This window comes from Astatotilapia calliptera, chromosome 14 (genome assembly GCF_900246225.1).
Source record: "Astatotilapia calliptera chromosome 14, fAstCal1.2, whole genome shotgun sequence".
Taxonomy (NCBI): Eukaryota; Metazoa; Chordata; class Actinopteri; order Cichliformes; family Cichlidae; genus Astatotilapia; species Astatotilapia calliptera.
Genome location: NC_039315.1, coordinates 28365138 through 28382405, shown reverse-complemented (window position 1 = coordinate 28382405; position 17268 = coordinate 28365138). Strand labels below are relative to the sequence as shown.

The 17268-nt window shown below is 42.0% G+C and overlaps 1 protein-coding gene across 2 annotated transcripts in view; it reads right to left on the bottom strand.

Moving 5' to 3' along the window:
- The window catches only part of igsf11 (immunoglobulin superfamily member 11), a 123806-nt gene that overhangs the window by 72534 nt on the left and 34004 nt on the right, over window positions 1–17268 (bottom strand). For both annotated transcript variants that reach the window (XM_026191303.1, XM_026191304.1), the window contains exon 2: window positions 13472–13501. In XM_026191303.1, the coding sequence (XP_026047088.1) occupies window positions 13472–13501 (30 nt within the window). The remainder of the gene's footprint in view (window positions 1–13471; window positions 13502–17268) is intronic.

Genomic DNA, 17268 nt, shown 5'->3' with positions numbered 1-17268 from the left:
TTGAAGGCTTGGAGAGAAGAGAATTAGAAGGGCTGGTGTGTATGCGTGTGCGTTAGTGTGCATGTTGGAGGAAAGAAGGCGCTTGCACCGATAACTGCTGTTTTTGGAGACCCAGTTGTAGCTGGCCCAAGTCCAATTCGGATAGTTCAACTCTCCCAACTACAAGAGAGAAAGTAAAAAGGGAAACTATACATCTAACAGTTTAGCTTCAAAAGAGTTCCGCTGATTCCCATCCTACACTGCAAAAAAACTTCATTTCCTCTCAATCTGCAACACTGCTGTAGCCTAGAGTCACATATCTGAAGCGGATATTGTTTGAACGTCCTGTCAGTCCTGACAGGTTAGACTCCCTGACAGAGACATACAGAGACAAGAAGAGTTGAATATTGTTCACAAGCACGTACACACATACACATGCACACGCAAAAAAAACACTCAAGAAAACACCTTTGGGAAAAAGCTGAGGGGCCCTTATGGAGCTCCTTTTGATAAGGTTCACCATGTGGTCACTTCAAAGCACACATGTAGGAGTGGATAAAATAGAAGCAAAGGGATGGTGGGAGTGAGAAAAAAGACATGAGGTGGGATAAAAAGGCAGCAGCAAACAGCAGTAGAATGAACCAGGGGAAGGGTTGGTAAGATTAAAGAAAATGCAGGGAGGGATTACTCTGCAAAAAAAGAAAGAAGGAAGCAGATTTGCAAAGAAAGACAGCAGGACACACGAGGGTAAAGGCACAAACACAAGCGCCCAATGTGCAAGTGCATGCACACACGTGCGGTTGCACATACACTGCGTTTGCACACCTGGGGGAGACGAATCTGGAACATCGGCGAGAGGATTGGGAGGCCGAATCTCATTGCTCTGTGCCAGCTAAAGCAGCAACTTTTTGCTGAGAAAGAATCCTCACACTGATGAGTAGCTAGCTACGGTGTGGCCTGCAGGCACACACCAGCACATGAGGGAAAGAGTGGATCATTAGACTAACTGAAGCATTCATAGACAGTAGACAGTTAGCTAGCTAGCTCCATCTAGAAACACTTCCACTAAATAATTCACAGAGGTGTAAATAAAATATTATTCCAGTGGCCTTCACCTTAACAAAAACTGAAACAAGAAAGCTGCCATGCTGAGTAATGAGTTCTTCTGTAGGGGATGAGTTCAGCTATGACAGCCAAGCAGATGAGTACATAAAAAAGACCTTACCTCAATATTCAGTTATTCTCATTGATATTCAAAAAGGGGGTTGTGCTGCTTGGTTTAAAACAGAATATTTCATCTATATATCTGGCTTTGATAATGACACTGTAACATGCCATCTCTCCAGATTTAAAAAAAAATAACAATAATAATAATTAGAAAGCAATGTTCTCCATCAGCAAGAACCCAGCAACTGCAGAATGATAGCAGGACATTTATCGCTTTTCTCCCACAGCGAAGAGTGCAATATCTTTCTGCATAATGCATGAACACGACAACATGGCCTAAATCATACCACAAAAACAAATAGACTCATAATCGATGGGGCGGCGAGCTATTTGTGCGCATTAGATATCAATCTTCCTCACATATATAACACAATATTAGGACAAGCTGAAACACAGCCAGACGGAGGTTGGCAAGGACAAGAAACCAAAGCACTACACTGAGTCAGGAGAAGATGAATAGGCCACAGGTCTTTTCCACGTGTCCCACTGGGGCTACAGTGCTACAGCGTGGTGATGTAGTCCTCACCCTGTGTGCCAAAACTACAATCGAGAGCAGAAATCAATACGTACTGCAGCCGATTCCTCACCGTGGCACCCGTGATTATGACAACCACTCCAGGTGGTAGGAGTATGGATCATATTGCTTTCCTGGCTCAAGGCCTCTGCTTCTGGCACACAAAAACCTTCTCATTTCCAAAAGGTCAATCAATATAAAAAACGGGCTCATCTCCCTCTGGCCAGCTTTGTATTTCTTAAATTACACAGTAATCAGTTTTTAATGGGTCCCCTGGGATATGAAACCCCCTAAGTGTCTGCAGCGCAAGACCGAGCAGCATTTCTAAAACTTAGAATCTTAATCTCGCGTGTGAATTTCATATCCATACACTTCACTGAGGTATTCACTTAGAATAAGGCAGATGATGGAGGACATTCTCCACCACTATTTTATTTTAGGAAGCTGTCTTCATATCTTTGCACTGCTCTTGACGTCCAAATGCCAAGGTTAAGAAAGTTAAAAAGATGTCCCGTGATTGAGCCCTCTGAGACTGATATCTAAGGACAGCTGCTCTTCCTCTTTCCTCTCTCCCTCTTTTTATGCTCCTTGCCTATCTCCCTCTGTCAATCCCAGAAAAAACTTTTAACCCCACCCCAACCCCCGATACCCCCTTGCAGCTCCCCCCACACATACATCTCCGAACTCACCAGATTTCCTCTCCATCTGCTGCCTGTCCTAACAGAGCCCCTTCGCTCTCCACTATTTTCTCAAATATTGTTTCTTCATTTACTTACAACTACACGATGATTTGCTTACAATTGCTCCACTGAGGCAAATTGTCAAGTTTTCAATGCCAGTAAACATTCAGTTAGCCAGTGAGTCAGAGAGGCGAGTAGTCTGTGTGTGTGTGTTTGATATGTATCAGGGGTTTCCTCTCAGCTCCTATTACTCTGACACAACACGTTCTAAATTAGTCACCTGACACTAGCCACTGCCCGAACCATAGGGCTTGACCTCGGGTGTCCCCCCCACTTTGCACACGCAACATGCCTCAACATAGGAGTGCAACACCTGATCAGAACAAACCTCACTAAAGAGTGCAAATTCCCTCATAGAAAAAGATGTCTGTGCAATAGAAAGAGCGTGTGCTTTAAGATTCCAGGTTTCCCATCCAAGTACCAACTCAGGTTTCAGCACACAGTAAAATATTCACAGCATTCAGTAACCTTGTCAAAGTTACAGACATGGTTTCACTGACTTTGTCATGGCCTATTTAACATTAAGTTCCTATCAAATTGCCGCTACCCTCTGAACCCAACTCACAGTTTATATCCCGCCGTTCGCAGATACTTAAAGGTGTGATGATTAATCTCTGTGCTGCTGGCGTTAATGAGCAGTGCCCTCTTTCTCCCAGTCCTGTGGCTGGCATCTGCCCGCTTCACACAAGGAGAGAGGAAAGTATGCAGGGCAGAGCAAAGACAGCTCACGTTGATTATTGGAAATACTAATACATTAATCCATCCAAATATCTCGACCCACAGTTTATTTTTGTGGTGAGTCTGACACTTTGTTCCTCTTTATACAAGATGTTCAACGATGACTCATGTGTGCTTTCCTCTGAGGATGAGAGGGCAATGTGTCCACCTTTGCACCTACAAAAGTATAAAACCCACTACTTAAAACATTATTTTTCCTTTTTCCCCAAGATGCAGTCTAAAAACTGCAAATTGTACCTCTGAATGGTAATGTGCATTACCGCTGCAGAACACTGAGGGCAAAGATGGCAAAAGTATGTGGCAACAATGTTACTTGAAGCTACTGTGTGATGCCAACTATGAGATGGTACAAGGACAGGTTTGTTTAAAGTGGACATCTGATCACACGCAGGCCTCTCAGTAATTAATAGGCATGAAGTGTTAATTCAAAATGGTATGTGTTTCAACTTTCAACTTTAACAGGATTACAAAACACATTCTTCAGAAGTGGCATCTGGAAGGTAAGAAGTAGGGGGGGATTGTGACTCGGTTATAGTTTCAAGTCACATTGTGGTAGCAGCTCTTTTTCGGTACAACAGTGATTTGCTTGGACTGATAGCCGTGTCGTTCCACTCATACTGCGCAGCCCTGACCTCTGTCGGTCTCATAAACACTGGCTTTACAAAATTTGATTACATGTACGTGTGGAAAGAAGAGGTCAGAGGGGCAGAAGGAGTATGTATGAGAGAGAATGACTGACAACTTGTATCCCTAAATCCCCAGAAGAGAGCAGATCAGAAACAAGGTGCAGTGCAGAAGAGTCAGCAGTTATAAACAGTTACTTACTAGAGCTTGTACTATCAAACTCTTTGTCATGATAACCTCTTCATGTTATAGCTGTGGGATTAAAGAAACCTATAGTAGTTTCTATGGAGTTTCACCTATAACATTAGTTCATGTTAGCCACACTGGACTAGAAATGTCAATAGGAGGTCAGTCGGAGATCTTGTTGAGAATACATACAGCTAGGGCTGGGCGATATATCGAGTTTTTAAAAAAATATCGGTATATTTTCATACGAGATATAAGATGTGACAATATCGTTTATATCGACATAGTATATGTTACGTTATAATTATACTTGTGGAGCCGCAAGTTTGCCTCTTTTATCCACTTTTGTCTCTATGCAACGTTACTGGGCCTCACCTCTCCTTCACTGAACACAACTCCCCCATCGCTTCACCTGCAGGCAACGACAAGATGGACACGGCAAATCTCCGTTAACGAGTTACTGCGGATCGCCCCGTGTGTGGGGCTGGATGGCGTCAACGTGTTAGCGAGCTAACCGCGCTAACGACATGCATGACCTAAAATCCTTTCATTTTCTCCAAAAACGACAGTGCGCCTTACAGTGGGGCAAAAAAGTATTTAGTCAGCCACCGATTGTGCAAGTTCCCCCACCTAAAATGATGACAGAGGTCAGTAATTTGCACCACAGGTACACTTCAACTGTGAGAGACAGAATGTGAAAAAAAAAATCCATGAATCCACATGGTAGGATTTGTAAAGAATTTATTCGTAAATCAGGGTGGAAAATAAGTATTTGGTCAATAACAAAAATACAACTCAATACTTTGTAACATAACCTTTGTTGGCAATAACAGAGGTCAAACGTTTACTATAGGTCTTTACCAGGTTTGCACACACAGTAGCTGGTATTTTGGCCCATTCCTCCATGCAGATCTTCTCGAGAGCAGTGATGTTTTGGGGCTGTCGCCGAGCAACACGGACTTTCAACTCCCGCCACAGATTTTCTATGGGGTTGAGGTCTGGAGACTGGCTAGGCCACTCCAGGACTTTCAAATGCTTCTTACGGAGCCACTCCTTTGTTGCCCGGGCGGTGTGTTTTGGATCATTGTCATGTTGGAAGACCCAGCCTCGTTTCATCTTCAAAGTTCTCACTGATGGAAGGAGGTTTTGGCTCAAAATCTCACGATACATGGCCCCATTCATTCTGTCCTTAACACGGATCAGTCGTCCTGTCCCCTTGGCAGAAAAACAGCCCCATAGCATGATGTTTCCACCCCCATGCTTCACAGTAGGTATGGTGTTCTTGGGATGCAACTCAGTATTCTTCTTCCTCCAAACACGACGAGTTGAGTTTATACCAAAAAGTTCTACTTTGGTTTCATCTGACCACATGACATTCTCCCAATCCTCTGCTGTATCATCCATGTGCTCTCTGGCAAACTTCAGACGGGCCTGGACATGCACTGGCTTCAGCAGCGGAACACGTCTGGCACTGCGGGATTTGATTCCCTGCCGTTGTAGTGTGTTACTGATGGTGACCTTTGTTACTTTGGTCCCAGCTCTCTGCAGGTCATTCACCAGGTCCCCCCGTGTGGTTCTGGGATCTTTGCTCACCGTTCTCATGATCATTTTGACCCCACGGGATGAGATCTTGCGTGGAGCCCCAGATCGAGGGAGATTATCAGTGGTCTTGTATGTCTTCCATTTTCTGATGATTGCTCCCACAGTTGATTTTTTCACACCAAGCTGCTTGCCTATTGTAGATTCACTCTTCCCAGTCTGGTGCAGGTCTGCAATACTTTTCCTGGTGTCCTTCGAAAGCTCTTTGGTCTTGGCCATGGCGGAGTTTGGAGTCTGACTGTTTGAGGCTGTGGACAGGTGTCTTTTATACAGATGATGAGTTCAAACAGGTGCCATTCATACAGGTAACGAGTGGGGGACAGAAAAGCTTCTTACAGAAGACGTTACAGGTCTGTGAGAGCCAGAGATTTTCCTTGTTTGAGGTGACCAAATACTTATTTTCCACCCTGATTTACGAATAAATTCTTTACAAATCCTACCATGTGGATTCATGGATTTTTTTTTCACATTCTGTCTCTCACAGTTGAAGTGTACCTCTGGTGCAAATTACTGACCTCTGTCATCATTTTAAGTGGGGGAACTTGCACAATCGGTGGCTGACTAAATACTTTTTTGCCCCACTGTATGTATGAATTCTGGTTGTGCTTACTGACCGCGAACCGATTTTATGTGGTACACGGCGCTCAGCAAACTGTCAAGAAATGTTTTAGTTCGACTTTGGTAAGCTACGGAGCTGCAGCGCTTGATGGATTGTCGGAGCATTATGACTACCGTAGTCCGGAGCCTCGCGGAGTGATACGTACTGTGCTTCAACGTAATATTACCGTATTGTGTGTGTACAAGCACCTGTTAAGAGACACGGTTATGAAGCAGATTTCAAACTCCAGGCTGTCAGCCACACAGTAGAACTTGGGAACAGAGCAGCTGTGAAATCTGTCTTTGTTATTGTGCTCAGCGTCTATTAGTTTACATTTTGACTGCACAATTGTGAGCTTTTTGTTATGCACAAAAACAACATTGTTTTCTTTTATTTATGGAGGATTATTATTTAATAAATGCTGATAATTTATTTTTGAGTAATTTCTTCATGTACATCTATGCTGTATGTTAATAAAAGTGCCTGTGTGACATCTGGAACACAGCTTTGACTAAGAACTCTCTTTTTGTTCTTACCTTATGGCTTAAAGAAAAATATCGAGATATATATCGTATATCGCCATCCAGCTAAAAAATATCGAGATATGAATTTTGGGTCTTATCGCCCAGCCCTACATACAGCAACCATCTTAAGAAAAAAAACAACAAAGAAAATAAATGGAAAACAAGAAGCACTCCGAGAGAGCAAACCTCCACGAAGGCGGCACAGTCTCTGGGTAGTATTTATATTTAACGGAGTAGTATCCTGTTTTGTATTCATTCGTGTTGTTTTCTTTGTGCTTTTTAAATGGAATTCAGGAAGGTTCAAGACATACAAATAACGTGTTTTGGAGCCAACGTGAAAGAAAAGCAGATGTAAAATATAAAACTGAGGTCAGAACTCAAATGTGACAAGCTATGGATCCAAACTATAAGAGTCAGAGGCCCACGGTAATGTTATATTTAGAATCCCGTTATACATCACATATATTATATAGTGTGTTGTCAACACAAACAATGGCAGTAAGAAACAGCTTTAAATTGATTTACATAGAATAATTATCACTTTGACCTTCAGATTGATCTGTTGGGGTCAGAGTTCAAATGCGATACGATAATTTAAATCTTTATGTGGTACTTTTTATATGTTGACCTTGAAGACCTTGGTGGATGCAAGACAAATTTTAATGTCTTGTTAATGTGACCCCGTATCAGTAAGGTGATTTTATCCTGTAAGTCAAATAGAAATAAAACACATTGTGAGCATGCATTTCAAGGTGTCTATATTTAGCTATCCCCAGATATAAAACTGTGTGATTAGAAAAAAAATCCCATCACTTCTTTGGAAGCACTTGGGAAGCTGACATTTCTTTTCAGTCACATTCATTTTCTTGGCAACCTGCTAAAACACAACAATAATTACCTGCTTTTAACTCTGCTGTAGTAGTGTCCAAAACTCCAGAGGGAAACATCTGGGACTTTTTTAGCTGCTCAGTACTCCCGAATGCTCACCAACAAATTGTTAACCGTGTCTTGTCTACTATCTTGACTTGACCAGGTACTAAAAAAAGTTCAAAGTGAACCAAACAGTAAAGTTGTGGGACAAGCAGCTAAACAATGAGCCCAAATGTTTTTATAAAACCCTGTTTGTTGAGCGACTAGCATCGTCTTTGTGTGGGATTTATGGTTTCTGTTGTAATCCTTACAGCTTTGCTCTGACACCGCTCAAAGATTTTCTTTTCCATGCCTGCTCCTTCTGTGTGTTTTGCTTGATCTGAGTTCTTTGTTCTTTGTCCTTTTTGCACTTCTTCCTGTTTTATTTTGAAGGTTAAGAAGGTTAGAAAGGTTTGAAGGCTAGAAAAGGAGAAAAGTTGTTCCATTTGGTGTTTTGCCTTTTTGGTTTTTTTAAACGAACTGTAAACTGGAGGCCATGGCTTTTAGCCTTTTGACAGACACTGGGTCAAATTTAAGAACTTCATCCACACTATCCTTTTTTCACATTGTCACATGCAAAAAAAAGAGGTCCGCAAGTTATTTTCTTTACCTTCAGTCCATTGGTCATTAGTGCTGACATGTGCCCGCACTCAGTTTGAGATCCCTGATCATATCTCCTCGTCGCCTAAGTTACATCTTTTAAATTTGAACAATGGGAGCCACCTCTTCATTCTTCCCGCAATCCTATACTTCTCCCAGCCTCCCACTCGCTCCCAACTTCCCCGTTCTTCCATTGTCCTCGACTGATATTATATGAACTCTCATTACAGGGGTGGTAATAGACTCTTCAGCACCCAGATCCTCTTTATTATCTGTCAGCTGTGGACTACATCTCTAAGCTGATTAGCCAGAGCCGTCTTTTCAGCATTTCAATTAGGAGCGTTTTGAATAGTCAAGCAGCTTGCACGCCTTATATTCATTACTGACATTCTTAGAGCACTATGCGACGTTCAAATCCAGTAATCCAAGAAACATATTGCAGCAGTGAGGATGAAAGGGCAACAGAAGAATGACATCATGGCAGATTTTAATATTGGTCTCACAGGCAAAAGGCAAAAGTAGCTATTAACAGCGATGCAAAGCAATTTACAGCAGCAGAGACACTTGCAGTTTAGCATAAATGGCCCAGCTGGCAATCCTGTCATGTACACCCATATGCAAGCACACATGCATACACACAAATGGTTTTTCATATGCTTTAAAAGACAAATATATTCAAGAGAGTTATATTTACCATCACATATTAAGCTCTGTGCCTGAATCTTATCACTGCAGAATGGTAAAAATTGATAAATGTGTCAGTCTGAGTAGCATGAAGACTGGACATACAGGTAAAACACCTGTATGTCCAATTCGGCTGTTCGGCCAGGTAAAGGGCCACAAAAGGGGAAAAAATGAGAGAGGATGAAGCGGAAGAGCAGGAAATTGAGGGAGAGGAATGGGAGGAAGAGGTTGTGACTCCTAGTGCTAATGGATTTAGGTCAGATGACGAAGATATGATTTGCTTTGCACGCTGTGTGTGTTCGTGCGTGTGTGTGTTTGTGTGTGAGCTTGCGTGTACAAGTGGAGGGCATGGTTTTGTGATGTCATTAACAGTGGAGCCAAAATACGATGATCTCGGGGTATTATCAGTATCTGTTTAAGGTATCCGGCTTTGTCAAATACCCACTTGACACAGGAGTCACCATCATGTTTTATCATTCAGTCTGACTCTCTCACTTTCACACACACACACAAACACGCACACACACACACACACACACACACACAAACTCCCACTAATCCATTCAAGGCATTGTTAATCCAGCTGTGTGCTGGTACAGAGATGTGCTGTACATGGCTGACAACCAAGTCACCAACGCTGATGTCATACCTGTGTGTATTTCGGTTGCCTCCGTTGTAATCGCTGCTGTTTGCGAGACAGACGCAGCACACTATTATGCGACTACATCAAGGAGCCTAAACCGTGTACTCTGCTCTCTGCATTACAGCACACTGAATTTCTCTCTGTAGAGATCCTGAGTGTCACAAACGCTCGTGTCGGTGCGCTAAGTGAAATGTTGTTGTCATGTTCTCAGCTGTATAATTTGACAAAGAGCTCAGTCTCACTTAGAGCCTCAGTCGGGGAGAAGGGAGCAGAGAGGGAAAAGGGATGCAGTTGTGCACACTTGAGGATTTCTACAGTAGTCATGTACCATTTGCCACAGAACAATGGAAGTGGAGTAGCTGAGAGTCAAGTGCCTTTTCCCTGGGCATGTGAGTGGTGCTTGTAGAGGAAGACGACGGTCTTCCACATTTCATATTAGATTTTTCAAGGGAGTAGATTCGTTTTTTTTACCATTGTGGTTTCAGTGAGGTCTCTTTCTCTAACCTTAAAACATAATATCCCTCATGCTTAATTCAACGAACACGTTTAGACGTATTAAAATCACAAAAGAAGTATTTCATCTCATCACCTTGACACTGTCTGATCTGTTTCTCAGGTATGGTAGAGTGGGTCTGTATTGTTGGAGTGTTCAAAGATATCGCCACAGTCTTTGCTTGATTGTTATAATCTGGTCAATCTGCTTTAAATGCTTAGTTTCCAGCAGTTACTGCATCTGTTTGTCATCGACATGAGGGGATTTCTTTAATATAGTCGCAGCTCTGGCTGTAAACACAGCAGTGTCACCAACCTGCTCCATCTGATTCAAAATTGTATCCACCGCTTTGCTCTGCAGTACTCTGCAGTTTTTGGATGTTGACCAAAACAGCTTTTTCATTAATTAAGTCATGTTAAACTTGCTTTTCTTTGATTAAGGTTAAAGTAAAAGTGAACAGTACAGTCCCAACGTGTGCCCCAGTCACACAAGTATAGAAACTGTTGAGGAATTATCTGACAACCAAATGTGTATTCTCCAACCAATTGGGGAGTGGTTACTGGAGGTTGTTGGCAGTAATTAAGAAATTCACACAGGCCTAGAGACCCCCTGGTAACCTCAGGCCATTGGTTGGCAGGTGGTTGCTGGAGGTTACTGCCAGTTGCTAGTAGTCCCTGCTGTGTGTGATGCTGGACGGAAAACCTCTGTGCGATTGCTTTGATCACTAGCAGGTTACTGCTGTCTCCAGGGGTTTTCATGCAAGATGCCAACTTGTCTACAAACTACTCGCCAAGCAGCAGTGAAACTGAAGAAAGCGATTGTAACTATAAACAGAGAACATTCACCAAAACGTTCTGCCCTTCAGTTGCAAAAGGGACTACTTTCTCTTTGAAAACAGACAAACTCAAGTCCCAGTTTGCCACAAGCAACTCTGCAGTAGGAAATACGAAAAAGGAAATAAGAGGATGACATTTTAATTTGCTACCTGAACACCCATATGCACCTTTTAACAGAGACATATATAAATAACACTGTTTTATATAGCCTACTGTATTATTGAATGACTAAGTTCACTGTTATGGCCCACAGTAAGCAGGAAATGAGGGTATATTTACTGAATACAAATACCTTGCTATAATCATTGTTGTTGCAGAACTTTGCTTGCTTGCTTTGAGTGCCGTGCACTCTCATACTGTGGAGTAGATTCAGGCACCCTAACAGATTTGAGAATTTCAATTTTATTTCAGTGGTAATTTTAAATGTTGTTATTTTTTCCTCTTCTTTTTACAGAACCAGGCCAGGGACAGAGAACAGAAGAAGAAAAAGTTGGCTTAAAGGGAGCGTGGACGTGTAGTTATGAAGAAGTTAGGAAAAGCCTTCATAAATTATTTCAATGGATATACAAATGATGAGTGTAACCTTCAGAGATGTTTTGCTGGAATAAATGGGGAATAGACTGATTCTTCTACTCTCCCAGAGCACTCAAAGAATTTAATAGAACATACTTGATTCACCTATTCACACCCAGTCATAGAAGTGCTTTTTCTATGTTTAAGTGCTTTCTATCTAACATTCACACACATTCACATGCATCGGAGAGCAACTTGGGGTTAATATCTTGCCCAAGGATATTTGGCATGTAGACAAAAGTAGCCAGGGATTGAACCACCAACCTTCCTAACCCACTTAACCTCTTGACTTACAGCGACCAATGCACATAATGGGGAAATAAATGTAGTTCTTTACATTTCTAATAGAGTGGATTTTTAGGACTTTTCAGTTACAAACTAGAGGATGCATTTTTTCATGCAAGCCCAGATTAAGATTTAACTGCCTGTGTAGCATGGACGGGATAAATAAGGGAAAGCAAAGGAGTGGACACATCCAGAAAGAACAAGACAGATGTAAAGCTATGCTAACAGGAAGCACAAGAAACAAGTGAGGAAAAACAGTATGCGTAGAAAAAAACATGATACAGGCGAGGCAGAAGACTATCAAAGTAAAACAGGAAGTAGCACACTTAGACATGTAGGCTTGATACAGGGACTGGAGAGAAACACTCATGAAGACACACAACTTGATGTGGGAAGACAAAAGCACGCACATAGCAGACAGAGCTGAAAGACAGAGAGAGAAAGCTAAAGAGCAAGGGACGAGAGAGAGAGACAGAGGAAGAGAGTGCACGAGAGAGCGACAGCAAACTTGACTTTCATAAACAGACATGATAGACAACACAGAGACATGACAGGCATACAAATTAACATGAAGACAAGACTGACTTCACAGAGAGACACCAATAACTAACACAGGAAACTAGACACGAGAGAAGGAACCAGCTAGTGATGATGAACAATGACTTAATCGCATAATAACAAAAGCCTGAATGACAACAAATGCAAAATATAGAGCTATAATATAAAAATAACTAACTGGAAAACTCAAAACCAATAAGATAGAAAAATTAAAAACCCATGAGAAAGAAGGAGCAGTCAGATTGGGACATGGCTGAGATTGAAAGGCTGAATGTGGGAGGAAGAGGGTCATGACATTTAAAAAAAAAAGCTGGGAGGGATCACAGGGAAATACTGAAAGAAAAAACAGAAAGAAGAAAAGCAATAGGAAAGAGTGACGGATAGACAGAGAGATAGTAAGCACTAAAATGTAGTAGAGGAGATAGCAGATGGTGGGGATTATTCTGGACTAAAATACTCTGTGATCTACAGAGGGAAGGCCACAGACATAAACCGTTACAGACTCCATCTGCCAGAAATAGACCAAAAAGAGCTGTAGGTGCACCATCACGATAATGATCAAATACTGCCTGGATAGCAAAATCCAAAAAACGGCTATATTTGTCATCATAAACAACACAATGACTCTGAGGACAGATAAAATGCTGATGTTCAGTTATGCTCACGCGTTTAGAGAAATCACTTGGGAGAAATGTCCTGTTGAGTGTCACAGAATCGGGCCTTTCAAAAAACTTAACAGAATTATATTTAGAAACTGAAACGGGTGATCGGCAACGACGTGAAGACCTAAAACGTGCTGCTTTCAGGTGCCTATGTGCTGGAGCATTTGTTTGTGTGTGATTATGACTGATACCATCAGCCACTAATCCACATTTTATGTTCACCGTGATTAGGACAACAGCCTGCTGAGCTATGTGCGTGCATGTGCGTGTGTGTGTGTGTGTGTGTGTGTGTGTGTGTGCAGTGAAAACAAAGGCAAACTAGTCCACAAATCTCCCAAATAATTCGGTTATATCCATCCACACACATACAAAACCTGAAAACACACAAACAGAGATACAGACTAATGCTTGCTAATCACCCAGTCTCCCCCTGTGTGCAGGAAGGGAATAAAAGAGCAAAGACAGAGATCTGGAAATAAGTTGAGCTCTTTTTTTTTACCTTTTCCTGTGTGTAGATCAAACCTTGAACCTGCGGAGAGAGAGAAAAGACAATAAAGAAGGCATAATTACTGTTGTGTTTTGTGAGTGAGCATTAGTGTAGCTGAGGCAATCACACAGTGCACCATCACACTGATGAAACAGAGAAATCAACATTAGCATCTCTCTGCAGGCAGACAGAACCTGCGCCATGCTCAGTTGCTTCTTGCATCTTTTCTTGATATCCCTGCAACTGCTACTCAAGACTTTAGGTTCCTGTGGCAGCAAGTAAGCCAGTGGCATTCAAGTCTCAAATATTGTGACTTAATCTTTGTGTGCATAAGAGAGAAAGTGTGTGTTTGTGCATGTGTGTTATTGGCTAATTATCTACCCTGACATGGGGGGCAGTTAATTAAATCCTTCCCCGGCAGTATGCATAAAGTAATTATTGAGCATGGATGCATATCTACAAAAAAAAAAAAAAAAAAAACATTTGCATGTGATAAACATAATGTCACATGTTCCCTGATGCAACACACACATTTAAAAGAACTTCCTTTCCAAAGAACTGAGAACATGCAGGCAATCAAACCGCAAATCAGAAATTTGTTTTTTGCATCATCTTCTCAGAAGATAATGAGCTGCTCTTCAATTCCACCTGGAAATTGAAGGTGAGCGCAATTGCACTTGACAGACCGCTAAGTTCATTGTTTCTAAGTTCATCATCACATTGAACCGGTGTTGATTTTGTTGCTCGTTGATTTTCGTTAAAGGACTGTTAAAGTTAAAGACTTCTTAATTCTTAAACCTATTATGGATTCAGTTTTTATACACCTCAAAACACCAATATGTATCCACCAACTGCGCCAGTGAAACAACACATTCCCTGCAATCACCGTGCCCCCAATTACTGCTTTCTGTTCTGAAGCTGATGGAAGAAGCCTGTCATCCAGTCGGTATGTACAACGTGCAAACAGATGCCTGCTGCATCTGCCGTCTCAGTGAAACGGTCCGGTGCTGGATTGACACGATCTGCTAAGCTGCAGTGAGTGTCTGAGATCTTTACCTTCGCTTAAAGGGCTTTGAACGCTATAATCAGTGATGAAAGCTCTTAACTGACACAACATCCTCAGAGAGAGAAAGGGGGGGGGGGGGGGGGGGGGGAGTGATTGCGTGTGTGCGGGGTTAACTGGGCATTTTTGTCCCTTTGCTACTTTCACGAGACTTCTCACACTTTTCAATTTCAAAGATTCACTTTCTAAGATATCTCTTCCTTTCATGCAAAACACTGCGTCATTGTCCCACACTGTAGCTGCATTCAGAGTATTTTGAAAAGAGGCAACACTGGCAGTTTCAATCTGTCCTCTGCTGAAAACCTTTGATGCTTTCAAGCTGAACAGAGAGAGACTGACCACCCAGGCTACAGGAGCCCTAGAAACAACAGGAGCTTCTGCAGCATACAAATAAGCTTAACAATCTTCTACGGATACGCACACATAAACACAATAAGATGTGTATGCTTTTCCCGTACAGGTTTATGTGTTGCTAAAAATACATATAAAAGACCTTCATGTTACAGGATTAAAGTTATTTTACCCCTATAGGGACCCCAAAGCTAACAAGCTTTATGGCTCATATAGCAAAAACATCATGCCTGAGTACTTCTGTTTTAGTTTACCAATACAAACGTTCTGCTAAGAGCTGAGTTCTTATAATCTTGCGAACATATAGTCATGTACTTGGTCAGTAGAAAAGCACTTTACACTCTCTTCATGTGTGAAGAGATAAAAAAAAAACCAAGCAAACAAGCGAGCAAAACAAGAAAAACGAGCACACACAGTAATAATATTTCATATTTTCTGCATGAGCAGGTGATGCAAGCAGAGGTGTGAGGCTGATGCTTCGCACGGCTGATCCTTTTCAGCTGCTGACATTCACAGGACCGTCAGCAGCATGTCTTCACACTACCTGCCACATACGGCTGGAGTGTTCTGCGCTTGGAGGCATAATCATTTCAGCAGTTGTTAAGGAGAACTCATTCAGATGGAGCAAAGGCCTGTGGCAAAATTGGAAGAGGAGGGTGGTTGGCAGTGAAAAAATGTGCTGCACATGCTGCTATGTTAACAGTTAATATTTTGCGTATCTGCACAGAACTAATGCAAATTTTGTGCAACAGTGGATGTAACAGCAGTGCGTGATCGCATCTGACTAATCAATGAATGAAAGTTCAGTGACTGACGATGCAAGGAGTGGTGTTTTGGGGTGTTTTTTGAACGAGGCAGCCAGAAACGAAAGAGCCAAAATTAAAAAATGTGATGATGCGAGCAACAGGTTGCAGATACAGATACTATATCTCCCCCTCTCTAAAGGGCATCATTCACTCTACAACAATGTGATAAGTCACTGCGTGAGTCCACTGCCAACAGTTTGAATTTAATCTCAACCTCTGAGCCACTTTACAGAGAATTTCAAACCATTACCCAAGCTCAACGATTGCCAGTGGCTGCCAAGTACCTTCAAGGGAATGTCAGTTTCCATGGTAACCACGCCACCACCAGCTGTAGACCCCATGAGTGAAAAATTCTTTAACGGCCAACCGATCACAAACCTTTCTGGAAGTTTCTCCCGAGTACTGTGTTGGCCTCTCTATCTCTAATGGACTTTTTACTCTTTGTACTGTGTGTGTCAGCTGATGCTCACTCCCAGCTTTCTTTAGTAGTTTTTCTCGGACTGAGAGGGCTCTGCGACACTAAATGGAAGGATGTACACATTTTTTAAAGTCAGTTGAGAATCAGGAAATGATATGTTCCCATCATTGTAGTTTCTTAACTTTGATCACATCAAAAATGTGTTTAACCTGTAATACAGTACTGTTTATGTTATTACCTGAAGAAAGAAGATGAAAGCACTATTGTGCTACAGTCACACTAGTTTAAACAGTGGTTGGAGACACAACCATGTTTATTGTGACTGTGTTAAATGAAGTTTTCTTGTTTGGAAACAGTTGCTTGAGAGACGGGGAACAGGTCTGTCAACTGCTGTCCTCAAAACATCTTGGGTTAGTCAAGATGGCAATAAGGTGGAACCAGTCAGTTTGCAATCAAATGGGCTCAAGTTGGCCATTACATGCAGTCTGTTTGTGATAATACACCAAACTCTGATAAATCTGCAGTCCCCAGATCTGTTGCAAATCTATTGTGATCCATCCATTTTCTTCCACTTGTCCAATTCAGGGTCACAGTGGGGATGGAGGTTATCATAGTACAAGAGCCAGGATACTCTTTGGACAGGTAGCCAGACTGTTGAAGGGCCAGCACAGAGAGACAGACAACCACTTACACTCACATTCACACCCACAGATAATTTAGAATCACCAACTAACCTAAGCCCGCTAACAGCATGTATCCGGACTGGGGAAGGAAGCCAGACCACAGAGAGAGGACTCACACGGACACGGGGAGAACATGTGAAACTCTTTAAGCAGAAATGCACATTAGCTATTTACATTCAGAAATCAGTCAGAACCTCAAATGTGAAACACACTTTCCTCTATAAGTAGTGGTGTAGTTGCTGTGAAATGGCAATTTAACTGCATTAAAATATAGGCGTGCTGTAACTTTGTTTTAATAAAATAATTTCAACAGAATCCAACCAGCTGGCAACCAGATGATGATGCAGATTAATTCTAGCATTTTATTTATTCACAAACCTTTGCCACTCTGTCTGAGAGTGATTCCAGTCAGTCTCAGTCAGACTACAACAGTTTGGGGACAGGCTGCCTCCCACCAAGCGACCTGTGGTATCCACTCAAGCTCTGGG